This window comes from Crocodylus siamensis, chromosome 15, assembly GCF_052110815.1.
Source record: "Crocodylus siamensis isolate JL-2025a chromosome 15, ASM5211081v1, whole genome shotgun sequence".
Classification (NCBI taxonomy): Eukaryota; Metazoa; Chordata; order Crocodylia; family Crocodylidae; genus Crocodylus; species Crocodylus siamensis.
Window position 1 is genome coordinate 31,113,483 of NC_143409.1, and position 26,611 is coordinate 31,140,093.

Consider the following 26,611-nt stretch of genomic DNA (forward strand, 5'->3'; position numbering starts at 1 on the left):
CTATTTGCTTTAAAAGTGGATGAGGGATAATCAAGAAGAGAAGCGCGTTCGTATCTGTTAGAAGGCCATGAAAGGGGAAACTGGCAACCAGGGATCCTTTTCTCTGTTAAAGGTATTTGTGTGCTATACTGTTTCCCTTGTCATTCAGGCAATTAAGATATTACTATCCCTTGGTTAGCTTTGTGCATAATGTCAAGTAACTGAACTTTGCCAGTTATACCCAGTCTCCAGTTAGGGTGGGGTATACATGCACAATTTGGCTTACATTCCTTTTCTAGAGGAGATTAGATTTTAGAGGGCTAGTACTACAGCCAAGAAATACTGTAAGCAGTTTTTCAAATATTCATTTCAATTTAAGGAGTTATTATGGGATGTGTCCATGCCCTTTTGTTTTTGCTTTTTCTAGGAAGAAATTCACAAAATGTTATTATAGCAATAGCAGATTTATGTAAGCCTGAAGAATAACTATAGAAGGGCATTTTGAACCGGTTTAGCTGGAAAAACAATTTGTAAAGGTTCTCCTAGTTCAGTCAGAGAATCAAAACATACCACGTGACTTCTTTATTTAGGGGCAGCTAATATATGCTGTTCAAATGTGAGATTTCAAATATTTACAGAGAACTTATAGAACAAAAGTCACAGATAAAGAATTATCCAAAGCAATTATTTGAAAGTCCTTTTAAAATAATCATTATAACTGAGAAATTGCAATATGCTCAACAGCAATTCATGAACAGAAAGAGATCAAGATATTTAAGAATTATTCAGATCTCAGTTTCAGCTTTTAGTTATGTCAAGCTTTTTATCAACGTTCACAAGCAATTACACATGTTGCCTGTATCTGTAAAAAGTGGCCTTTTTAGGAGTTGTGAAAGATGTTCTTCTAGTTTCTCAAAAAGCCAAAACACCAGCCTAACCATTAATTAGGGCACTTAATCACTATTGTAGATGCTAGCAGAGTAGACAGCAGCTCTTCTTTTCCTAGCCACAATATGCCTAGACAATAAACCTCTTCTCAAAAATGTTCTCCATATTCCAGGAATCAACTGAAATGCCCAGAGGTAGCATTTGAGTTGCTAGATCAACGTTTGAGTTGATCAGCATTTGAGTTGAGTTGCAGATCCTTGAATTGCAAGATCAAACCTGAAACATACATTTGTTATAAAAGCCCAAAACTGCAAACTAGCTTGGTGCCAATTGGCGTTTGCAGAGGTATTTAAGGAAGTTAAAAGCTCAACTCCTTTTGAAATTCAGTTAGATTTGGGAATGAACTCTTAGGGCTCATCCAGATGACTGCAGTTGTGTAGCATGTGGTGCTGCAAAGACATTTGCAGTGCCACATACCGCACAACCCAGTGTTCTCTGCATTGCAAGGGTGTGCTGCCCGAACATGTGCTACACAAGATCCCCCCCCGCCCCCCCCGGCAGGTTTTTTTGACCCCTGGATGAAAAAAAAAGGCGGGGAAAAGAAAAACGGTGCAACGCAAGCTCAGCCAGTGCGCGCTGCAGGGTGTGCTGCCACTACGTGTTCCCGGGGAACCAAACATCCACACATGTCTGGATGCACCCTCAGGGATCCACACATGCAGACTTGTGCACTTGCAGCAGCACAAACAGCAGCAGCACAAATTTGTGCAGGAGATTAGTGCCTCAGCGCAGGTGCCTGGACATGCACTTTGGTGTGGGGCAAGATGTGCCACTTCAGGCAAATTGACTTTACCCAGTTCCTCCTGGATCTTCAGCCAAGGGGAACTACAGGCTGAAAAGCTGCCCTAATTAACAGCTCAGGGCTACTTGCCTTTGGAAGTTTCTGAGGCCCGGCCAGTTGGTTTTTGGACACACTAGCCCCTTGTGCCAGCTGGACTGCTGAAGCAGCCCTAACCTGGAGTGGCTCCTGCACCCTCTACCCACTGCAGCAGTCTGGCAGTGGGTCTGCTGCCAGTCTGTGACCTGCAGCCCCATGGCTGCGTGCCTACCAGACCTGGACAAGGACTGCATGACCACCTGGGCTGTGGTCTGGGCGCTGCAGCAAAACATCCTGCACCTCTGGGCCAGCTGCCAGTGGGCCATGGCTGCACAGTTGGCCTTTGGGTGGCACTGCTGTCATGTCTTCTGGTGCCCCCACTCTGCCATCTGGGCAGCTGTTGCCCAGAATATGTGCTTGCTTCAGTGGCCCACTTTGAATGCCAAAAAGCATGTCCTGTTGGCCCCAAATGTCCAGGTCAGCCACCTCATCTGCCCTTCTGCTGGGCCTGGTGCTGGCCCTGGGCAGGCTTCTCTGCCCGCTTCTCACCACTTGCCTCACCAGCAGAGATCCTGGTGTTCCCGGTTTAAAAATTGCAAATTCTCTGATAAGAAACACAAATTCTCTCATTAAAATACCCAAAATCTGTGTTCTTCAACTACTAAGATGAAATGCCACTATATAGAGAGAGATCAGTTGGACAATTTTTTATTGATATATTTCCAGCGTACCAGTGCCTCTATCAAAGTAAATTCTAAATATCTGTATGCTTTGGTGTTTGCTTTTGGGCTTTTTTTATCATAAAAAAAATCAGAGTTGCTCCTGCCTCCTTCACCCAGCTGGATGTGGGGCACTGAGCAGCACTGATATTTTTTTTTGGTATGGGTTTTTTAGATACTGGGATTTCCCAGTATTTAATTTTGGCTCTGAGCTGCAAATATGCAGTGCAGAGAACCTTTTCACGTGTGCCATGTGCATTTTGCAGTGCCTCAAATGCCTCTGAGGTGCCACAGCTGGTGTCCTGTTCCTGCCCTTGACCTTCACACCCTTCCCACAGCACTCCCCCCCAACACACTACCCTCCCAGCACCCCTCATTCCTGACCCACAGCCCCTGCCTGCCCCCACTCGCTCCCTCCTGGCTGCAGCTCTGTCCCAACACCAGGACATGAGTCCATCTGCAGCTCTTCCGCCCACGGTTTTATGTCTCTGAGTAGTGCCAGGCCTTGCTGTTCTGCTCCCTGCACCTGTGCCCAGGCCCCAGCGATCACTGACTGGTAGAGCTTCCTGGTAGCATGGCACAGCCCTGGCCACCCGGGACCTGGTGCCTCCTGTGCCGCATGGCACCGCACTGGCCCAGCCCTCAAAGAAAACCAAGCTTCTTTTGCTGTCACCTGCAGTCCTGGCACCGCACACAGGGGCCATGCACCCTCAGGCCAGGCTAGGTCTTGCCTCTATGTGCCCTGTGTGCCTTTGGGCTGGGTCAGCTCTATGCAGGCAGGACCTGGCCCGGCTTGAGGATGCACGGCTCCTGTGTGTGCTGCCAGGACCACAGGTGACAGCAAGAGTGGCCCAGTTTTGCCTGAAGACGCATGTTAATGGGCTGGGTCAGTGCAGCACCACGTGGCATAAGCTGTGCCAAGTGCCAGGCAGGCAGAGCCAAGCTGTCTTACCAGGGGGACTCTGCCAGTCAGTAGTGGGCTATGAGTGTCCCGACAGCCACTGCTGCTGTGGGGGGGTTGTGCACTGGGCAGGGCACCCACCCCTCCTGAAGAGTCCCCCCCACCCCTACAATCCCAGTGCCTCCCACTCCCACATCCCTGCTTACCTAGGACAGTGCCTGGGTCTGGGTCATGCTGCAGCCTTGCCCTGCTCCTATTTGCCCCAGCATGCTGGAGCAGCAGGGGCACTGGGCAGCCATAGAGACATGGCCAGAGCATCTCACTGGAGGCCCCAGCCTCCGGTTGCTTCAGGGCACGCTCTGGGACTGTGTCTTGCATCGCTTTTTTCAGCATTTTTTTTTTTTTGATACTGGGATTTCCAAGTATCAAAATTAGAGTCCATGCTGCAAATATACAATGCGGAGAACATTTTTTCATTTCCAGCATGTCTCTTGCATCATCTCAAACAGCTTTGAGACGCTGCAACAGGCACATGATTGCTCATCTGGACGTGCCCTTAGGGGTCATCAAAAAAACACGGAGGAAAAAAAAAGGAACAGCACATGCACAGGCAGTGCACACAGCTGTGAAGTGAAGCCAGGCTGCCTGGAGCCATGCTGCAGTTGTCAGTCAGGCTCTGCCTGGCAGGATCGCCACTGCTGCAGCCCTGGGAGGCTTCCAGGACCTCAGATAAGGCTGCTGGGGCCAAAACAGTGCTAGTCCCAGTCTCCCCTACCACCCGTGGGGTAACTTGCCGCATGTCAAAGTGCGTGTGGCTCAGGCGTTCCTCAGGGACAAGTAGCTGTGGCACAAGGTGCACCACTGCTACTTGTACCTGTGAAACCAAATGTCTGTACTCATTTAGATGTGGCCTTAGGGTGCATTCAGATGAGCGAGAACATGCGCTTTGTGGCACCTCAGAGGCTTTTGAGGCACTGCTAAATGCACATGGCACATTTGAAAAGGTTCTCTGCACTGCATATTTGCAGCTCAGAGCCAAAATTAAATACTGGGAAATCCCAGTATCTAAAAAAACCCATACCAAAAAAAAAGTGGAGTAGCCAAAAACCAGAGCCTGGGCAACCAAAGCCATGCTCCAGCTGCTGACCAGGCCCTGCATACCCAGACCCCAGGTAAGGCTGCTGGGGCCAACTCAGGTGCTGGTCTCAGCCTCCCCTACCCCACCCAGGACAATCTGCCACCTGCCACAGTGTGCATGCAAGGGCATTTCCCAGGGACAAGTAGCAGTGGCACAGCTATGTGCCACTATTTGTCCCTGAGGAAATGCACATGTGCGGTCGTGGGAATACGCCCTTCAAGTCTCTTGATAAACCCCATTCATAGTGGAATATGCAGTCCACAGGTATAACTCTTTGGTACTACTATATGATCCTTAAAGAAGATACTTAAGTGTCTTGTTCAGGCTGCATTTCTAATTGTCAGGCTTTTCCTGGTGGTGACCTTCTGTTGGATACTGCTGTGTGGCAAGTTTTTGTTAGTTGTAAGACTTCCTAAAGAAAAAGCTATTTTGTTTCATTCACTTTGCAGTCTGATGCTGATACAGTTGGATGCATTTAGGTCATGCAGCAACTCCTTACAGGGACTCTGGTGTTCCTGATCCTGTCATTATCTCCAGTAAGAAGTTGGGTGGTTCATAAATCCACAGACCAGGGAAATGGAATAGCTGGCAGGCAGAAGAGCAAATCTGGAGCAGGATTGATGCACAGGGGGAAAAAATGTATTTACCACAGGTCACAGGGCATCTTTTTGAAAATTGGCAGGACATGGGCTGTAATTATGTATGAATTCTCCTATGGCTAATTTAAGAGGGTTTATGTGTTGTCTTAGTAAGAAGAGAAATTACTGAATTGGCCTGAAGTCACAATCTCTGTCCTCAACTTCAGAACCCTCCATGTTACTGGGATATGCTGCCAAAGAGACTGACTGCCTCCATTCCTATGACAGCCATGTTCATATGAAACAACCAATCTACTAACCTCAAAGGATAACTGTAGCAGCGTGGGGTCCTAGGGGTGGCTGTGAACTCCCCTAGCATCCCATACCATGCCAACGTGATATTAAGAGCACCCTCACATCTCGCCCGCCACATCTTTGATGTCGACAATGTATAAGGGAGGCTGCCCTTAGTCCTCTCTGACAGTGCTCTGATGTATCTCGGTGTCACGGAGTGGGGCCTAGGAGCGGCCGTGATCCCACTAGCGCCCCCTGCCGTGCCAATTAGGCGATCCAGCACCCTCTTACTTGCCCGCCACGTCTTGTTGGTATATGGTTCTAGTAGGGAGGCTGCCTCTTGTCGCCCTGGACACCATGCTATGCTTACACTGTCCCCTGTTCCATATGGAGTGACCTGGTGCACCCCAGCCTTATGGGCTATGCGTGTCTCCTACTTCCCCTTTAGCACGCCCCAAGCCTCGCAGCTCTTCCGGACATTATCAGGTCCTTTTCTTTTCTGCACCCTGCCTGGCGCCCCTGGGCTTGTCATGCACCCGGCGCCCCTTCTCTGGCACCCCTGGGCTTGTCACGCACCCAGCGCCCCTTCTCTGGCACCCCTGGGCTTGTCACACACCCCGCGCCCCTTCTCTGGCGCCCCTGGGCTTGTCACGCACCCGGCGCCCCTTCTCTGGCGCCCCTGGGCTTGTCACGCACCCGGCGCCCCTCTATCCGTTAGCCCTCTCGGGCTTACTGACAGTACTCTTCCCAGTTGGGCTCAGGCGGCCTGAGCCTTACCTGGCCCCTTTGACCCTTCTGAGTGCCCACCACTGTGAAGCCCCTCTGGGACCCTTTCCAGTCTGCTCCCCTACTGGGGTTTCTGTCAATAATATGTGCCCGCTCCTGGGGCTCCTCTCAGTACACATGTCCACTCCTGGGTCTCCTCTCAGTACAGACTGTGTCCTATCGGGCCAGTCTCTTCATGCTTAAGCACTCCTAGCCCTCACTGGGCTTCTCAGTAAGCTTATTCCCCTTTCGGAGCTTCTCAAGTCCTTCTCACAGTTGGGGCTCAGGTGGCCATAGCTGTGCCTGGCCCCCTAGACCACCATCAGGGTCTTTCGCCCTACTTGGGCTTCTCTGCTTATCGCCCCACAGGGCTGGGGTCAACACCTCATAACACCGCGCCATACCGGCATGAACAGCTATGCCTACCTGGCACCGCTCACTGTACCCCACAGGGCACCAGGAATGCCCAGATTACTGAGGAGCTCCCATGAGGCCTCCTCGCACCCCTACAGCCTCACCTGGTCCTCCGGTATGTAGCAATAACAAACAAGAAACGTAAAGCCGTGAGCCAACTGGCTATAACCGAAAATAAGCCTCCTGGCTAGAACTTAAGTGCCGTGCCCTTATGGCCACTATGTCCCACCTTTAAGCTTCCCAGTCAGGGTTCTCCCCCCTTTCCATGATGCAGCCGCCTGGGTGATCAGGCTGCACCGCTCGCCTCTGCTCTGCTTGGCTCTACTGCAGAGCTCTTGCATCTCCAGTTGTCAGCAGGGAACTGCTAGCTAGGCTTCGGCCTGGGCTGTTTATAAAGGCCCAGCCCTGCCCCCTTCTGGTCACCTGACCAACACGGTTGCCCCAGCAACCAGCACCTGAGCTGCCCTTGGGATTGGCAGCTGCCCTTATTCCTGCCTAGGAACAGGGCATCTCCGTGCCTCTGTGACATTCGGTCTTTGTTCTGTCTTGGGTGACTTGGTGCACCCCAGCCTTATGGGCTATGCGTGGCTCCAACCACCCCTGTACCATGCCCCAAGCCTCGCAATTGTTTGGTCGATTTCACTCTCTGCGCCCCACGGGTGCTTCTGGCTTGCCTCACAACCGTGTTCTCTGGCACTCGTCAATCTCTAACCTCCTCACTCTGGGGCCTTCCCGCAGCTGCCCCTCGCTCTGGGGGCTGGGATCAATGCACCCCAAATGCTGCGCCCTCTCTGGCACTAGGGTCCCTATGCTACCATGGAGCCCCTATAAGGCCTCCTCCAACCCCTAATAGCCTCACCCAGTCCTCTGATGTAACAACAACAACAAAAACACCACCACAAGCCCCTGGGCTATAACACAAAGCTAAACCTCCTGACTAAACGTTCTCCAAACCACACCGCATCTCTCACCCATGTAACTAGCAGCTGGTACATTCAGGCCTTATTCTCTTTCCCACATTCAGGGCTGATCTCTTTCCCTTAGTCAGGCAGTACTCCTTCTTCCTGGCTGCCCGCAGAGAGAAAGCACTCACAGCCTCCAGGATGGGTCTTATAGTAGTCAGCCCTGCCCCTTCCGGTCGGCTGACTCACCAAGTGTGGGCCCTTAGCTCCTCCTGGTTGCCCCTAGCAACCAACACCTGAGCCCATACTGCTGTTTTTCAGGTAGCAGGCACCTTAGTGCCCTGCTACAATAACCCATAAAGGAATTCACTTTTATAAGAAGTTAGAACACTCTCACTCCTCCCTGCCTCCAAAGCAGAATCCAGAATCAAAGGAATATAGAAATTGCTGGACCGGCTTAGAGCCAAGATTTCTCTGTCCAGGTTCTTGTCTCCTGCAGTCACCAGCATGAGATGTTCCAAAGGAAAGTGCAGGAAGTTTATTAAGGAGGCCATCCTTGAGGGACTGGCCCAGGCTAACATCCTAAGGGATAGCCAGCACGGGTTTGTTGCGGGTAGGTCTTGTTTGACCAATCTCATTTCCTTCTATGACCAGGTGACCTATCACCTGGACAAGGGAGAAGAGATTGATGTCATATATCTTGACTTCAAAAAAGCTTTTGATCTGGTATCCCATGATCACCTCTTGGCCAAACTGCCCAGTTGTGGCCTTGGCTCCACCACGATCCGCTGGCTGGGAAATTGGCTTCGTGGTCGGACCCAGAGGGTTGTGATTGATGGCAGTCACTCATCATGGTGCCCTGTGACCAGTGGGGTCCCTCAAGGCTCTGTCCTGGGACCCATACTGTTCAACATCTTCATTAACAATGTGGACATTGGAGTCAGGAGTGGACTGGCCAAGTTCGCCGATGACACCAAACTGTGGGGCAAAGCATCCACACCAGAAGATAGGCGGGTGATCCAGGCTGACCTGGACAGGCTCAGCAAATGGGCAGACGAGAACCTCATGGTGTTTAACACCGAAAAATGCAAGGTTCTCCACCTTGGGAGGAAAAACCTGCAGCACCCTTATAGGCTCGGCAGTGCTACGTTGGTTAGCACTACAGAAGAAAGAGACTTGGGGGTCATCATTGACCACAAGATGAACATGAGCCTGCAATGCGATGCTGCGGCTAGTAAAGCGACCAAAACGCTGGCGTGCATCCATAGATGCTTCTCGAGCAAATCCCGGGACGTCATTCTCCCCTTGTACTCGGCCTTGGTGAGGCCGCAGCTGGAGTACTGCGTCCAGTTTTGGGCTCCACAATTCAAAAAGGATGTGGAGAAGCTTGAGAGAGTCCAGAGGAGAGCCACGTGCATGATCAGAGGTCAGGAAAACAGATCTTATGATGACAGGCTGAGAGCCATGGGACTCTTTAGCCTGGAAAAGCGCAGGCTCAGGGGTGATCTGATGGCCACCTATAAGTTTATCAGGGGTGACCACCAGGATCTGGGGGAACATCTGTTCACCAGAGCGCCCCAAGGGATGACAAGGTCGAACGGTCACAAACTCCTGCAAGACCGTTTCAGGCTGGACATAAGGAAGAATTTCTTTACTGTCCGAGCTCCCAAGGTCTGGAACAGTCTGCTAGCGGAGGTGGTTCAAGCACCTACATTGAACACCTTCAAGAGTAAATTGGATGCTTATCTTGCTGAGATCCTATGACCCCAGGTGACTTCCTGCCCTTTGGGCAGGGGGCTGGACTCGATGATCTCCCGAGGTCCCTTCCAGCCCTAATGTCTATGAAATCTATGAAATCTATGAAAGTTTGTACTGGTCAGAGGTGGGATCATTTGTCCTTTTCATTAGGTCTTTTTTAATACTTTTCAGTGGGCATGTCTACACATGCCCCAATGGCACCATTGTTACTGCACTGTCATTTAGTACTTCTGTAAGGCACAGTAACAGCTGTTACTGAGTCATGCCAGTGGTGCATGGCTAATTTTAGCCATGTAGAGAGATGCGCTATACTGAGGGAGTTCATTGCTATGGTGACGTAGCTGCGGCATCATGGTTTGGCCTGCTGATGCTACGTCATTGTAGCACTTTGCTACGGCATTGTAGTGTCTCATGTAGACGTACCCAGTTAGAGCTAGGCTTAAGCCCAGGAGCAATAAAATTAATGAGTCTCCTAAAAGGTATGTTAGCATTAACTCTTACGAACTCTAAGTATTTTTGTTATTATATAAATGTACCTTTTGAAATGTTGCTAATTTATCTGAAACATGTTTTTATGTTTACAGAGAGCAGTATAATTATAATGTATTTCCCATACATTTCTTTCAAAGCATCTGCTGGAGATACCCTAATTTACTTCTGCTAGTGAACAAGTGGCATCTATCCATTGTTTGAACTATTTAAAATCAGAGATGGTTCCACAACAAATAAGGAAGCTCTATTTTTCGTTGTTTCAGACTGTGCCAATCCCTGTTTAAAATATCCTAACATGACCTGTCTGGCAATAATTCACAGAACAAACAATTGGGTGCATTTGAATTCTTCCATTAATACCAGTGGGGATTTATGTCCAAATACTGAAGGAAAAAAGATATAAACCTTGGTAGATCTTAATGACAAACAAGCCACCCTAGCCTGGTTATCTTGACCTGATCACAGCCCTGAGTATTACTTTTCTTATCTGTACCTTGTAACCTCATATTTGCAAAGTGCAGTCAACTCATGATAACAGAACAGTGTGTTCTAAATTCATTGGTCAAGCTACAAGATAAATATAAAATGGATGGGACTAGAGAGAACACAAATGCTTTATAAGCTTTAGAGCAAAATGATAGGATAGGAGTAAAATAAACTACAAACTGCATAGTAGGATTTATAGATAAAAAGTCAGAAAAATAACACATGCAGACATGCATTGTAATGGGCAGGTGCTACTTTAATGGATTGTGTTCTAGGCTTTTATTTCATAATATATATTATGGCATGCTTAAAATGTGCACAGAAAAGCAATTATTTGAATGAAAGGGTATTGGTTAAAGGATATTAGTAACAAGATTTCTGACACGTTTTACAAGTCTGTCTTGAGCAGTGGTTCTCAAACTTTTTTTTTCACAGACCACTTGAAAATTGCTAAGGGTACTGGTAGACCACTTAAACTTTTTTTGTTCTATAAGTCAAAGTACACAACTCATATTTTAATATCAGTAGTTTTACCTTACAAGTACAGATATTCTCAATTGTTCCACAACCTTTTTACGGACCACTTGAATGGAGCTCAGGGACCAGTGGCAGTCCGCAGACCACAGTTTGAGAACCTCTGATCTAGAGTGTTCTGAAAATCTCAAACCACCAGAGCAGCTCTCAAGCAGGCTAATAAACAGCACAATTTTAAGCTATAACAGTTTTTTCCTGCTTCTCTCTGTCTCTTTCTTTGTTATTGTGAGAGAACATAAAAACACTTTATAACAAGCTAAACTTAGGTTTCCAAGTCTCCAAATCATGACCGACTCGTGCCCCCAGCAGCTGGTGGGGCACGACAGCAGCAAGAGTATGGTAGTTGTAAGTGGGGAGCTCCCACAGCCACCACTGGCACTGTTGGTGGTGGGGAAGGAGGGTGGTGAGCACTGACCAAGGGTCAGCAAACATCCACAGCTGCCGCTGGCAGCATCGGCAGCAGCCAGCAAGGATTGCAGACCACCCACAGACGCAACCGCCCGCAGGTCCTGCCGACACTATCGGCAGCACCTTTTCATAGCGGGTGCACCACCACACACAGGGGGGGCACATGCACCCACGTGCATCACCTATGTATTGCCCCTGGTCCAAGTGTTCTTCTTTAAACAGGCCTGAAGAAAGCACAATAGCTAGGAGGGAACACAATCTTTTCTCCCCACAGTTTACATGAAAGTGCCTTTTCCTTTAAATATGATGGAACCCTAATTTGTGCTCTTTAGAGCAGAGGTAATGAAATTACAGAAAGGATGTAAAAAGTATCTGTTAAGGTAAGCTAATACTTTCCATTGTGCAGACTACAGATAAACTGCCTGAAGGCACAATATGAGAAAGTGAAAGGGAAGAAATCAATATAAGGAAAGATTTTATTTTTCACTTAAAATGTACAGATCCATTTGGCAACAACAGAGTTGCTTAGAAACATGTTCGGACACAGTTAATCCATCCTTGCTCTGTATTCTGTTGTCATCTGAGATGTCATATCTTGTGATACACAAAGTCTGGCTTAGATCTTCACTGATGAGAATGGTATCTGTATCTGTGTAGCCCCAGTTCATTATACAAATGCTGCCTCTGATGTACCAGTCTGCAAACTGTGTCAAATAGATTCAGTTGTAACAAAGTCTGCTGTGAAGAAACCATTTGACAGAAATATACAAGCCAGAAAGAGAAAAAGCTCCTTGTATCCAAACTATTCCTGGGATTTAGCATTCCCCAAGAACTGGGACTGGACCTTTTAATCCCTTGCAGATAGATTCTAATGCAGTGTACATTGCTATCAATTGCCATTGCATTTACTGAATTAAATTCTATCAGGCTCTGGACTGAGAAATTGCTAGATTTTTAAAAAAATATGTTTCTGGGAATGGAATAAAGTCCTTCCTGTCTTTAATTTTAGTCCAAGTGGGTTTACATGCCCTGAATCTTGCTTTGATTTGGTTTTGATTCAGATAAACCCACAAACTCAAAGTGAAACTTAGCAGGAATTTTACCTTGATGTGAGTGTTCTTTCCAAAAGTCTAGATAGACCTGGATTTTTTTCTTCCCCAATGTTCAGATATATAGGGCTAGGTTAGAGGTAGGCAACCCCCGGCATATGTGCTAACTCATAGATTCATAGATTGTGAGGCTGGAAGGGACCTTGGAAGATCATCAGGTCTGCACGAGGCAGGAAAAACAACTGGGGTCAGGTAAGCCCAGCAAAGTGACTGTCTAGTCTCCTCTTGAAGATTTCCAGGGTAGGGGATTGCACCACCTCTGGAGGGAGCCTGTTCCACAGCCTGGAAACCCTGACTATGAAGAAGCTTTTCCTAATGTTGAGCCTGAAATGGTCTTCCAGGAGTTTATGGCCATTACTCCTGGTTATCCCCAAGGGCGTCCTGGTTCAGCGAGCGCTTGATGTATACCCCTGATGATAGCAGCTTATTGCTACAAGTCCCCTCTCAGCCTTGTCTTTTTCAGACTGAAGACTCCCAGGTCCCTTAGCCTTTCCCCGTATGGCTTGCCATGCAAATCTCTGACCATATGGGTGGCCCTTCTCTGGACTGTCTTGAGCTTTATTACATCCTTGTTGAAGTGTGGCACCCAGTACTGGATGCAGTACTCCAGCTGCAGTCTCACCAAAGCCAAGTAGAGTGGAAGAATCACTTCCCTAGTTTTGCTGGAGATGCATCGATTGATGCATGCCAGGGTATTATTTGCCCTGTTGGCTATGGCTACAGCGTCACACTGCTGGCTCATATTCATACTGTGTTCTATTATTATCCCCAGGTCCCTTTCATTCACGGTGCTGGTCAGTTTGGCATTGCCATGCCTGTAGGTGTGATGGGGCGGGTTGTCCCCAGATGGAGCACTTTACATTTCTCAACATTGAACTTCATTTGATGGTGATCCGCCCAACTTGCTAACCTGCCTAGGTCTGCCTGTATCTGCAGCCTACCTTCAAGCATGACCATGCTTCCCCATAACTTGGTGTTATCCATGAACTTGGCCAGTGAGCTCATCACCCCCACATCCAAATTATTGATAAAGATGTTGAAAAGCACTGGACCAAGCACTGACCCCTGAGGGACACCACTGGCCACTTCTCGCCAAGATGACAGAGAATGGTTCATTAGAACTCTGGGTCCTACCCTGCAACTATCTCCCTACCCACCTGTCTTATGCTGGAGTCCACAGTCCTCCAATTTACTCATCAGAGCATCATGGTATAGTAGATCAAAGGCCTTTTGGAAGTCAGGGTGTACAATGTCAGTCTCCTCTCCCTTATCCAGGTGGTGAGTTACCTGATCGTAAAATGAGATGAGGTTGGTAAGACAAGACCTGCCTGTGACAAAGCCATGCTAGCTGTCATTCAAAATCCTACCTTGTGCAAGCCTATTACATATAGACTCCATGATGAATTTTTCCAGGATCTTCCCTGGGATAGAAGTTAGGCTGATTGGGCTATAGTTACCCAGATCCTTCCTGCTCCCTTTCTTGAAGATGGATACAATATTGGCCTTCTTCCAGCCCTCAGGGACCTCTCCAGAATGCCATAAGTTTTGGAAAAGTTTTGCCAGCAGTCCTGCAATGACTTAGGCCAGCTCAGCATGAGCCGAATGACTTCAGCACACTCAGATGAAGTTCATCTGGTCCTGCTGATTTATATATGTATAATTTTTTCAAATGATCATGTACTCGTTCTGCAGTAATAGTAGGAAGGCAGTCATTCCTACCCTGTTCATTCTATACCCACTCTGGCATGATTTTGCCCTTGGCCCAGTGAAAGACCAAAGCAAAGTAGCCATTCAGGAGTTCAGTTTTCTCCTGAGTGCTGGTAACCAGCTTTCCTGAGTTGTTGAGGAGTGGCCCCACACTTCCATTTGTTTTCCTCCTGTTCCCTATATACCTAAAAAAGGACTTCTTGTTGTCCTTGACTCCTGTTGCTAATTTTAGTTTGGTTTCGAATATGTTCCCTACAAGTGCAGGCCATTGTTGGAGTCCTCCTTGGGGCATGCCCCAAGCTTCCATTGTTTGTATGCCTCTTTCTTCTTCCTTAAGAGGACCGTGTTTATCCCTGTTTAGCCAAGAGGGCTTCCCAGCCCTTTTGTTACCTTTCCTCTATGTGAGAATGAACTTCCTTTGTGTTTTGAGGATTGTGTCTTAAAGGAATGACCACTCTACATGCACTCCTTTCACCTGGCCCCTGGTCCCGCAGCCTTTTCCCTACTAGTGACCTGAGTTGGTTGAAATTTACATTTTGAAATCCCAAATTTCAGTCCTGCTATCTAATTTGTCTGCCTTGTGACGGACAATGAACATGATGATTTCATGGTCATTGTCACGCAGTTACCTTCCATTTTTAAGTTGGTCACCAGGTCATCCCCCTTGACCAGGACCAAGTCTAGAATAGTATTACCTCTGGTTGGTTCATATACCTCCTGAGTCAGGAAAAGCTCTTCGATGCAGGTCAGGAAGGAACGTGACCAATCTAATTTGGCTGAGTGTTCCTCCCAAGAGTTATCTGGATAATTGAAGTTGCCCATGATAACCATGTCTTGTGCTTGTGCGGCCTCTGCCAATTCCTGGGCAAACTCTAGATCAAGTTCCTCCACCTGGTTTGGTGGTCTGTAGTATATACCTACAGTTAGGTCTCTTTCACCACACCCCTCCTCCCCCCTGCAGTTTGACCCACAGGGTTTCAGGATGTCCTTCTCTAGAGCCTATGTCAGCCTCCAAGGCAATGTACTGCTCCTTCACTTAGAGAGCTATCTCTCCACCTTTCTTCCCCACTTGATCCCTTCTATGCAGGGCATAGCCCTCCATGGTGTGAGCAGGCTGCCTGGATCACTCAGTAGGGGTGTTTGGACCCGCTTCCCATGCCTGTGCTTGTTCTCTCCTGCCACGACTTGCTGGGAGTAAAAAGCAAAAGGTAAAGAGAGCATAGGTGAAAAGCTTTAAAAAAAGGGTTTAATAAAGGGTATAGCATGTCGCACCACATCCTGCCACCATCTCTGACTGCTGGTGTGGGTTCAAGCTCTGCTGGTACAATGTCTTGGTAGGCTCAGTCAGAAGCCTCTGTATACTGAGGGAACACAAATGATGGCACTTTCCGTGCTCCCATCCCCGCAATGAAATGGCAGTTTGCCGTACCGGGGCTGCTGCATATGGTGGCCTGCAGTCCTCTCTTCCTTCATCCCCAGCTGGGATGATTAGAACTCTCAAACAGCATGCCGTCTCCAGGAACTTTTCAGCCACATCTAGTCCCCGCCTTACTCACACCAAGTCTTGCGAAAATTACTGGGACTAGCTGGGACCATCTCCCTCAGTCAGAGTCAATAACGGGGAATACCTGTTCTGGCGATTGCCATGCCGGCTTCACTCACAAACTCTCCAACAGCTCCTCCATCACTCATCCATGAGGGAAAACTTCTCTGCTTTCTCCTCCGTGGCTGCACCTCCATGCAGGAAACTGCTCCATCGCTCGGGCTTGTTTCAGCCCCGGCATCTGTTCCCCTTCTGGGGGAAGTCTTCAGTCAACCTCTGTTTTTATTATACAAAGTCTCTAAGTAACAATTAACAGCTCCCAGCTGACCTTGCTGCCAGTCTGGGAACCCTCAATTGCCAATTCAGATTTCTGGATTGGCTCCCTGGCCGGTCTAGACGTTCCTGACTGACAATTCATGCTTCTCTGGGGCAGCTCCATAACAGGGCCACTGGCTCCCTGTCACACATGGCTATGCTCCAGTCATTTGAGGAGTCCCACCAGGTCTCTGTAATCCCTGATAGATCATAATGGCCACTGGAGAGTAGGAGGGCTAACTCCTCCTGCTTGTTACCCGTGCTTCTGGCATTAGTGTACGGGCACTTGGGTCTTTCTTCTTAGGCCCTTGACTTCTTGTCATGCTGAAGGAGAGCTATTCCCTCATTTCCCACAAGAGTGGCTCTCCTAGTGTCCCTATCTATGGAGCTTTCTTGTGTGACAATCCCTGGGCGTGCTTGCATTAGTGTATCCCTGTCCCACAGCAATCTTAGTTTAAAGCCTTGTCCAGAAGATCAGCCATCCTGGCCGAGACTTATCTTTCCAAATAAGGTGGATGCCATCCCTTCCCAGGAGTCCTCTCTCCCTGAAGTGCATGCTGGTTGAGGGATCCAAAGCCTCTCGGTAGCACCACCGTTGGAATCATTGGTTCACTTCCTCAATGCATCCTTCCCTCCTAGGACTGTGGCCTGCAACAAAGAAAACAGAAAAAAAGACTACCTGGGCACCCAACTCCCAAAGCCTTGTAGTTGCTCATGACCTGGTCTGGATTACTCCTGACCATGTCATTTGTTCCCACACGGATGAGGAGCATGGGGTAGTAATTGGAGGGCAGGATGAGCCTGGGGATCGTTTCTGCAACATCTTGGATGCAAGCCACAGGGAGGCAACAGATCTCACGGGCTAGGGGGTCTGGACAGCAGATGGATCCCTCAGTGCTCTCTGCAGGAGGGAGTCCCCACCACCACCTTGCGCCTCCTCTTGGGGGTGGCAGCATGTTGCTTACCTTCTTCCTCCTCCGGTGTCACCATTGGAACCTCCTCCTGCATGGGGAGGGGAGCGTACCTGTTGTGCAGGGTCAGGAGAGGAGCAGCCATGGCCCTGCATTTTCTGGAGCGTGAAGTAACTATCTTCCAAGTAGCTCCAGGTGGGTCTTCATAGTCAACCTTCCTGCTGGCCACCATCTCTACCTCTGTCTCTTCTTCCTTCTTCTGAAGAAGGGTCTGGCATTAGCCATCAATGAAGTCTTTGTGGGCCCTGATGGTGTGCAGCTGGCATACCTCCTCCTCGAGCTCCCTCATCTGGCCCTCCAGAGACTCCACTAGGGAGCACACCCCACAAGTGGGGGTGCCCCCCTGCCCACCTGGTAGTAGCTGTGCTGAGCAGCCCCCGTAATCCAGGGCCAGGGGCTCTATCTGGGTGAAGATGTCAACAGTGCCAGGATGCTCGTGGGCACGAGTCACCGCCATGGCTGCAAATGAGTTCACGCTTCTGCCTCGTCCCAGCAGCTCTTCTTCAGGCTTCTGGCCTTGGCTCCTCACACAGACCAGCCCTCCGGGTGCCTTCTGTGCACCCCTCCATATGAACTCCCATGAAAACTGCCGTGCCCAAGTAGAGCCACACCTGTTTGTGCGTTCTGTTCATGGGGCTCTGTGAGGGGCTCAGCTAAGTAGGGACCAGGAGGGGAGGGCCTTCCCCTCCCGGGCTCCATTCAGCCAGCATGTCCCTCCCAGCACGGCCTCACATGCACGCATGCATGTACTGACACACCCACACACACTCCCTTGGCACCCTCTGAGCTCCTCTGTGCTTGTCCACCCTCTGTCAGGCCGGCTCACTTACCTCCTGGCTCTTCGCTGGGGGGTTAAAGTCCAGGTTTGGGTCTTCAGCTCCCAGGGGCAAAAAGGGCATTAGCCCATGTGTCTCATCTGGGAGCAGGCCAAAACTGCAAAGTATGTGGCATACGAAGGCATTTTGCTTGGCATGCATGCCTCAGGGCAGATGGTGGGGGAGCTATGAGGGGTCTGATCCTTGTTGAGGCAGTACAACCCTGGCCCCTTCCCCGCCGTCCACCCTAAAGTGCTCATACACTTACTGCTGACAGTGACCCAGGCTGGAGCTCCGTGGATGCCAGTGCAGCTATTTACAGCCTTCCTGCCACCTGCTGCGAGAAGTCCAGGCTCTGTGGCACGTAGCAGGAGCCTGCCCAGATCCTGGGCCAGCTGTGGCAGGCAGCCAGGAGGCTGCAAGTGGCTGCACTGGGGTCCATGGAGCTTAGCTTGTTGTTGGCGGTGGGTGCATGTGTGCCTCAACAGATGGTGGGGAAGGGGCTGGGGCTATGCTGCCACAAAAATGATCAAACCCCTTGTGGATCCCCCACCAAGTGGCCCTGGCACACCAACATTTTACAAGTTGAGATTGCAGGTGTTTTTTGGCACTCTGCCCAGAAACATTGCCAACCCCTGGGCTAGATCTTCAACTACTGTAAATCAGTGAGCTTCTTTGGAGTCAGTAGAGCAGCATTTCTCAACCAGGGTACCTTGAGATCCTTTCAAGAGTGTGATGGGGTTAGCGCTGTTAGGTGTGCAAACCTAATTCATAGAATCACACAATCATAGAAAATTAGGGTTGAAAGGGACCTCAGGAGGGCATCTAGTCCAACCCCCTGCTCAAAGCAGGACAATCCCCAATTATATAATCTCGGCCAAGGCTTTGTTTAGCCAGTTCTTAAAAACCTCTAAGGATAGAGATTCCATAACCTCTCTGGGTAGCCTGTTCCAGTGTTTTACTACCCTCCTAGTGAGAAAGTTTTACCTAATATCCAACCTTAATTTCCCTTGCTGCAACTTGAGGCTACTGCATCTTGTTCTGTCGCTTGCCACCACTGAGAACAGTCCAGCTCCATTCTCTTTGGAACCACTCTTCAGGGAGTTGAGGGCTGCTATTAAATCTCCCATCAGTCTTCTCTTCTCTAGACTAAATAACCGCAATTCCTTCAGCCTCTCCCCATAAATCATGTTCCCCAGCCACCTAATCATTTTCTTTGCCTTCTGCTGGACTCTCTATAATTTGTCTACAACCTTTCTGTAGTGGGGGACCCAAATCTGGACACAGTATTCCAGATGTGACCTCACCAGTGCCAAACAGAGGAGAATAATCACTTCCCTCCATCTGCTGGCAACGCTTGTACTAGTGCAGCCCAGCATGCTGTTAGCCTTTGTAGCAAGAAGGGCACACTCCTGTCTCATGTTCAGCTTATTGTCCACTGTAACCCGCAGGTCCTTTTCTGCAGAGCTGCTGCCCAGCCAGTCAACCCCCAGCCTGTACTGGTGCGTGGAACTGTCCCATGCTAAGTAAAGGGCTTTGCACTTGTCCTTGTTGAACCTCATGACATTTCTTTTGGTTCAATCCTCCAATTTGTCTAGATTCACAAGATAAACCCAGAGATTTCAAATAGGAATTAATAGTATTAAAAATATTCTGACCTGTTGTGGTCTTTCTAAGTTCTTTGCATCAAAGGAATTGCCCTATTATTTTTCTGTAGTTACAAAATTAGTGAAAACTAGGAGCTAGTATTTTCTAAGGAGTGTCTTGAGTCTATCAAGAGGTGCCTTGAGTCTAAAAAGCTTGAGACCCACCATAATAGTTATACTGATTTACCCTAAGGATCATGGGTAAAGGTTTTTGGTTCAAACTGGCCTTTTCCATATACCAGCCCAGGTTTACTGAGGCTTTAGTTCCATCTCAGAAGCTTTATGAACCTCAGGAAATGTAGTCTGAATTTTAAGTGTTTAGCAGTCTAAAACTAGGTGCATTATACGTGATCTTGAGGTCTTAACAAAATTATTACATCTTTGTCATTAACACCAAATGGTTAAATTCTGTTTTGCTTCTGTTATCCCCATAGTTTCCAGTGAACACCATATTCTTCAGCTCTTAACTTAATCGGCAGTAAACCACATAATAGCTGCTGTAACTTACCCCAGAGGCAGCTACCTCTTCATACTGCATGGACCTAAATACTGTTTCTGTCCTAGTAAAGGACTCTGGCCATGTCCACACCCCTTACCTGGGATCCTGGGGGTCTTCTGGGACTACAGTAGTGTCAGTCCTGCCACTCGGAGAATGGCCAGGCAGCCAGAGTGTGGCTCCAGCCAACTAGGCTCCCGTTTTGAGCGGCATGCGCTGTCCCCATGTGCACTGCTCCGCTTTTTAAAAATTTTTGTGTAGGTTCAACCCCCTCTCCCCCGTTCCCTTCCCACACAGAGAACAGCTGAATGTCCAGTATGGGGTGCTGCGGACATGCCTGTGACACCACATACTGCATAGCCACACTTGTCTGGACATGGCCTATGTCTTTTTGAAGAAGAGGTGCTGAAGTATAAATATTAATCTGTTTATGGTACATGTGTTTGACAGTCTCCCTTGGCACACTAGGAAATGCTGCTGTGTTCCACCTCCCCATATGCTCTGTAGGAAACCTTAGTTGAACGTGTTAAGTAAAACTGAAAATAAACCTTTTTTGATTATTCATCTCCCAGATGCAGCTGCTTATAAAATTTCATTTTAAATTGTAATTAGGACCAATTGATCAGCTTGTAGGATAAGTATCTATATGTGACTTAGTTTATTGAGTATTCAATTTGATATGCCTGCTTTTTAGCCAGCTGCACAAATTGTATGGAACCTTATACACAAGAGCATGCACATTCTTGGTAGAACTGACAAATATATAGGAACTATTCTATTTTCTTTAACTCTCTCTCAGACTTGCAGCCAATTGAGCCAGAGGTTATACAGTGAAGGGTTTCAGGATGAAAGCTAAAAAAATCACAAAGGTCAGTTATTTTATCATAAAGGTTGCAGAGGAGCTACACTAACATACTGAATTCAGATCCTCCTGAACTTCTTCAGTTACTACAGATGTCATTAAATCAGGTGTTATCAACAGCCTTTTTTGGGGAAGCTAGACATTCATTAGAACTGTTAGGCAGACTCTAGAATCACACTGTAATGTGATTCTATAATGAACAGACATAGAGAGACATGGCTACCTCAACCGTGGTAATCCTAGCTGGTTTCCTGATATCTTTAGCAAACAGCATTTGATACAACTTGTACTTTGATTTCTGGGCAGCGTATCTCCGTGGTAAGAAAACTCTTACCTTTACTATTAATTCTGTGTGCTGGAAAAAACAGCCACAGCAAGAGTCATGGAAGTTCAGTCAAGAATTGGGGCAGGGAAAAAATGTAACTATGGAAGTCTGGCCAAGATATACCTCCACAATCTTGAGTGATTCCAAAACCATAGCTACACAGATGGAGAAATGAAGGTTTTTCTTGTATTTGGGGAGTAGAACTCACAAGAGTGATCTTCAGTCAAAGCTGGAGAAGGAAAATATCATTCCTAGTTTGCATATGTAACCTGGGTGGCAGCCCAATAGTTGCCACCCCTGCCCAAATATCAGGGATGGTGTGGTGAGAGTGGGGCAGGGCTTCTGGCCAGCACCAATTTACTTTCTGGCCGGCCCCTGCTCCCCACAGAGCAGCCTAGTCCTAAGAAGGTCTAACACTTAACTGATTTAACTATTTACACTTTATTTACAAAACAAGAATAATAGGAACCTAAATGGCATAACCAGAATCACAAAACAAATCAGAATGCATTAGTCAACCCTTGACTCAAGAACCACAGGTAGGGTAACTGGCAGCTTGCAGCCACTGCTGAGGTGCTACAGCAAGAAAGCAGGGTGCTCGCTTCCAGCAACTCCAACAGACTGCCCAATAAGCAACAGACTGCAACAGTGTAGGCTCTTCTGGTCTGCAGCAATCAAATTGTATCAAACCCCAACCCCACGAAGAGGCTGAAGGGTGATCCTCTGTGGCAACCACAAAAGCAAGCAACAAGCAACAGGGTGGGCTCCTGCAGCAATCAGTATGACCCAAACACAAAGCTCAGGGACTCCATCTAATGACAATCAGCTACAGAATAAGGGACAGGACTGAGTCCCCTCTGGGGCAGTCAGTGGCAGAGGGTCAGCAGCACAGGCAGCTCCCAGGGGTTGTTGGTCTAAACCCCTGCTTCAGGTGACTGGCCAGGCACCCCACATGCCTTGTGGCTCGCCAGTCCCACTCTGAGCGCTGGCCTGTGCCCCAAGCTCCTGAGACCCTTGTTCTGGTGCTCTGCTGCTCCTCAGGATCCCAATGCCTTGCCTGCTGCTGTCCCGCTTTCCTGGGGAAGGTAAGGGGTTTCCTCAACTCACCAGCTCTGCTCCCTGCTCTGGGTAAGGATGCTGCCTGCGCTCCTGTCTGCTGCTGCTTCTCCGCAGTGGAGTGGGGGGCTGACTGCCACCCCTAGCCTCTGGGATGCCCGGCAAGTCCAGCACACTGCGAAGGGGCCTTGGGGCACCAGCTCTCTGCCCTAAGCCCTGGCCGCTGCACCCTGTCTGCTGGAGGCACGGCTGACTGCTGCTGCCTTCTTCTCCCAGGGCCTTTGAGGCTCTTCAGAGGTCTCTCTGCTCCCTCTGCTGCGTCAGCTCACCCCAGCTCTTCTTAGGCCTCCTGTGTCATTCCCCAGAGTCACTGTCAGCAGCCCCCACGAGCTAGTTCGACTGCTGCTTTTATCCCCTCCAGCAGTCCCTCCCTGGCTTGCAAACCGGCCAACCAGGGCTCAGGGTGGCTGGCCCCCAACCCCAGCCATCCCCCTTCCCTGCGAATGAAGGGATTGAAAATCCTTTCTTCCAATTGGCTTCTCCTTTTCCCGCAGGGCAGGGCAGGGCAGGGCTCCCCTGCTCCACCCTTGGGGTTGCTCGGAGTTCACCAGCACTGTTTCTAGCCCAGGGTAAGTATCTCAAGCCAATCTGGTGACCCCACCTTGGCAGTCTGTATCACATAATTTATTCATAGCAAAACCCCTTCCTTTGTCTGAGATCCAGAATATTCCAGAATATGATTCTTCTCTTCCTCTTCTAACTGCTGCTCAAGCTGAATGTCTCACCACTCTGGTGGGCTGGCATGGAATGGCCTTTTCCTTGCACGTTTGACATGACCAGCTTAAGCTGCTAGTGAAGGTATTTGACCATTTGACTGGTCCAGGACCAGTCAGTTGTGGTTCATTACAAAATGTCATATACTATTAAAAGATGTACCTTTCTTAGGGAGACTACCCTTCCCAAGAGACACAAACTGTAGCTGGGGAAGTCAGCTTGCCTTCCTTACCTGTGAGAGGCAGTTTTGGTGCATCCGCCTCTTCCCACCTTGTTAGAGGGGAGAGCTCTTCTCTCAGCACTTAGCTTGGTACACCACAGAACTGGCTGACTCACAGCAAGAAGATGGTGGTAGGACTTGCCCCTCTAGTCCTCAGTCAGGTCCTAGAAAAAGGATGAGGAGTACTTGGGCCCTGGGGATTTGTTCCATTAATTTCTTACCTCCAATACCCCTCAGTTTTTTTTCCCATCCCCTCCTCACTCCTTCTAGCATCAGTATGTAGGTCTCAGCCTTCCTGGCCGTGTAGACATGACAGTCTGTCAGGCACTGGATCTATTTAAATAAGCTATAAGAGTGGATGACCTTTGTCAGAGCACATAGGCATAGCAAAAGTAAAGATAGAGTTGAAATATTCATCCTTTTTCTGACTTAGGGAAGAAGAGTGGGAGTCTTTTCAAAGAACCAAACAATGATTCAAATTTTTTCCCAATGTAGTAATAGTGAGTGCTGTTTTCTTCCAGGTACTAAACTTAAGCCTCTATGTTTTCTGCAGGAGAACCCCTTCAGGGAGAGGATTGTGGAGTCTTTCTCAGAGGATGGAGAAGGGAACCTCAGCTTCAATGACTTTGTGGACATGTTCTCTGTGCTCAGTGAAATGGCTCCCAGAGAGCTCAAAGCAATCTATGCCTTTAAGATTTATGGTAATGTGTGGAGGTGCTATAGATAAAAGGTTCCATTAATTCAGGTTAACCCTCTGTGCCAGACAGACTCTCACTAGCTAATTAGTTATGTACTTAGGCAAAAATCAAATAAGAGTCAAATGAACAGCTTAATTCTGAAGGCTTCTGAACACAGTAACCTAACCCAGCGAAGTGTGTACTTAACAAATTGTACCCTTAACCATATGAATTGTTTCATTGGTCATCTGGCACTACTCAAGTGCTTATAGTAAGCACAGTCTTGAGTGCTTTCCTGGATGAGGCCACAACTGTTTTCATCACATAGGAACTTACCCTAAGAAAAGCTATTCTGGTATTTGAGCTGATCATGATGAATGTAAGGCAGCATCTGTTCATCTTCTCAGTGAAACACATTTATGTACATACTTTTTGTGCTGTGAGGTGCCAGAGATCTGGTGCATTGGAGCAGACTTGATTAATTGAGTCTGCTCTGCATACGAGCTGACACGCATCACATTGCATTGCTTGCAGTTGTATAAGTGGTGAAATGCACATCAGCTCAGAGAAAATGGCAGCAGTGTACTTTTAAACTAAACCACCTGTGATGTATTTTAGTTCACAAGTGGACTGCTTCCATTTTCTGCGCACTGATGTGCATTTCACTGCTTATACAACTGCATGCATTGCAGCTCCTGATGCTTTTCAAAGCGCCCGGCACTGCAGCACATGCATGTGTGAAAATGCCTTGTATTTCTTCTTTCATTAAAATACTCCAAAATCAAGTGACTTATGAACTTGATAAAAATAAAGATGAGAAATCATATTTTTTGAAGAGTTATAATGTCAATTAAGTTGTAGAAACCAGAAAAGAATATTTCATACAGACAAGGATACTTTCTGAATTCTCTTGCTTTTTCTCTTGTGGCCTGTTCAGAATATCTTTGCACATCTGATAATTAGATCATGTTAGATAATACCTAACTTGTGGTCAGGTGGTTTGAGTACCTTACTGGAAAGCAGAAGATGCAAGTTCAAAGACCCTCAGGATGAGGGGGTCCTTTGCTGTTGGGTTAAAGCATGGCAGAAAGCCTTCCTCCATCTTTCCCAGCAGGTGTACACACCAACACGTAAGGCACTTCTTTTTTGCCAGAAGGCAAAACAGACTCTGAAACTAAGTTTAAGTGCCAAAAATGGTACTTATGTATCTTCATAATTGCCACTTAAGTTCATAACAGAAAACAGAGTTCTGCCCCAAGAGTTTTGGATTTGAGTAGAAAGAATGCTCTGCATTAGGTTACAAGCCTAGGACTCACTTGTACTCTGTAGGGAAGAATCAAGTATGACTGAAATGACTTGGTCTTACTTTTTACCAGGGATCCTGGTTTTCCATGATAAAAAATTACAAATTCTGTGATAAAAAAATCACAGATTCTCTGATAAAACCCCCCAGATCAGTTAGTAAAGTGAAAGGCCACTATATATATAGCTGTCAATTGAACACAATGTTTTCTTGATATATTTACAATTTTAAAGCAGTTTGGAAACCTTCCAGTGCCTCAATCATGGTAATAAAATAAACTGTAAATAGCTATGAATTTTGGTATTTGATTTGGGGGGTTTTATCATGGAAAATTAGAGCTCCCCCTGCCCCCTTAACTTACAGAATACAGGGCCCTCACTCCCAAGTCACAGCCCACTGGTCCTGCTGGTGCCCATCCCCCCACTCACCTGCCCCTCCCCAGCTGCCAGGGCTATGGGGCCAGAAACCTAGATCCGCAGCCCCCCTTTTCCCCACACCCCACAGCAGCACCCAAGCCCTGTCTGCCACCCTCAGGAGCCAGCAGGTACTTCAGCAGAGCATGGAGTATGGGTTCCCTCCCCTCCCCTCCCTTCCCTTCCCCTCCCTGGTGCTTGCTGCCTGTTGGCTGTGGGCTGGTGGTGGGAGGGGGTGGCTCCCTGATTCTGTGCACACTTCTGTGGGGCAGGGCAGGGAGGACCTGTGCCCCCCAGATCTGTGTGTAGGGTGGGGGCTGGTTTGGGCTGCTTGCTGTGGGCTCGGGCTCCCCACCCTGCTGCCCTCTCCCAGAGCCTCTGCAGCCCAGCAACTGTGAACTGGTGTTGCAGGGTAGAGTGGGGCCGTGTGGGGAAGCTGTTTGCCACTGTGAGCTCTGCACTGCCCTAGCAAGACAGTGAGGGGCACAACCCTGTACTGCTGCCCCCTCTGCTGCCATGTGAGCAGGGGGTGCCTCACTAGGGAAGCATAGAGCTTGCAATGGCAAGCAGCTTCCTCACATGGTCACGCTCTGCCCTGTAGTGCTGCACTCACTGGACTGCAGAGGCCCTGGTGGGGGCAGCGGGGCAGGCAGCCCAAGCCCATAGCGAGCAGTCTGCACCCACCCCACGTACAGATCTGAGGGGCACAGGTCCCCTAGGTCCCCTGGCAGTGTGTACAATTGCAGGGAGCCAACTCTCACCCACCAGACAAGCCACCAGCGGCCCGGCCCTGTCCTACTCCCCACTGGGGCCCTGTAGCTGCACATTCTGGTCTAGGGCCCTAAGCTCCATGCATCCCCTGCCTGGGCAGCAGCCCCAGCCCCAGCTCCAGCCCTGCTCCCAACCTGCTTCTCCAGGAGCTTCCAACTCCCAACCCATTCCCTTCCTTCCTATAGGGGCCTCAATCCTCCCCACCCCCCAACTTACCTGTGGGAGCTGCTCTCCAGGCTGCCTGGCGGCCATGTGCATATACAAGCACATGGTACCCTCTGCCTGACCATGCTCTTCCCGCTCCCTCCCAGCCCCTTGCAGGCTGGAACTCTGCCAGCCTGCAGAGAACTCTTTGCAAAAGTGCAAAATCCATGGGTTTCTCCATTCAAATGAGAAAAACACATTTTCCTCAGGTAAATGGGGAAATCCACCTTTTTCTCTGTTTTTTCATGGGAAACAGAAAACCTGGATCTCT

At 48.6% G+C, this 26,611-nt stretch overlaps 1 protein-coding gene across 3 annotated transcripts in view; it reads left to right on the forward strand.

The window, feature by feature from the left end:
- Nucleotides 1–26,611, forward strand: part of CIB2 (calcium and integrin binding family member 2) — a 131,236-nt gene that overhangs the window by 81,389 nt on the left and 23,236 nt on the right. For all 3 annotated transcript variants that reach the window (XM_090028533.1, XM_090028534.1, XM_090028532.1), the window contains one exon: nt 23,526–23,673. In XM_090028533.1, coding sequence (XP_089884659.1) covers nt 23,526–23,673 — 148 coding nt within the window. The remainder of the gene's footprint in view (nt 1–23,525; nt 23,674–26,611) is intronic.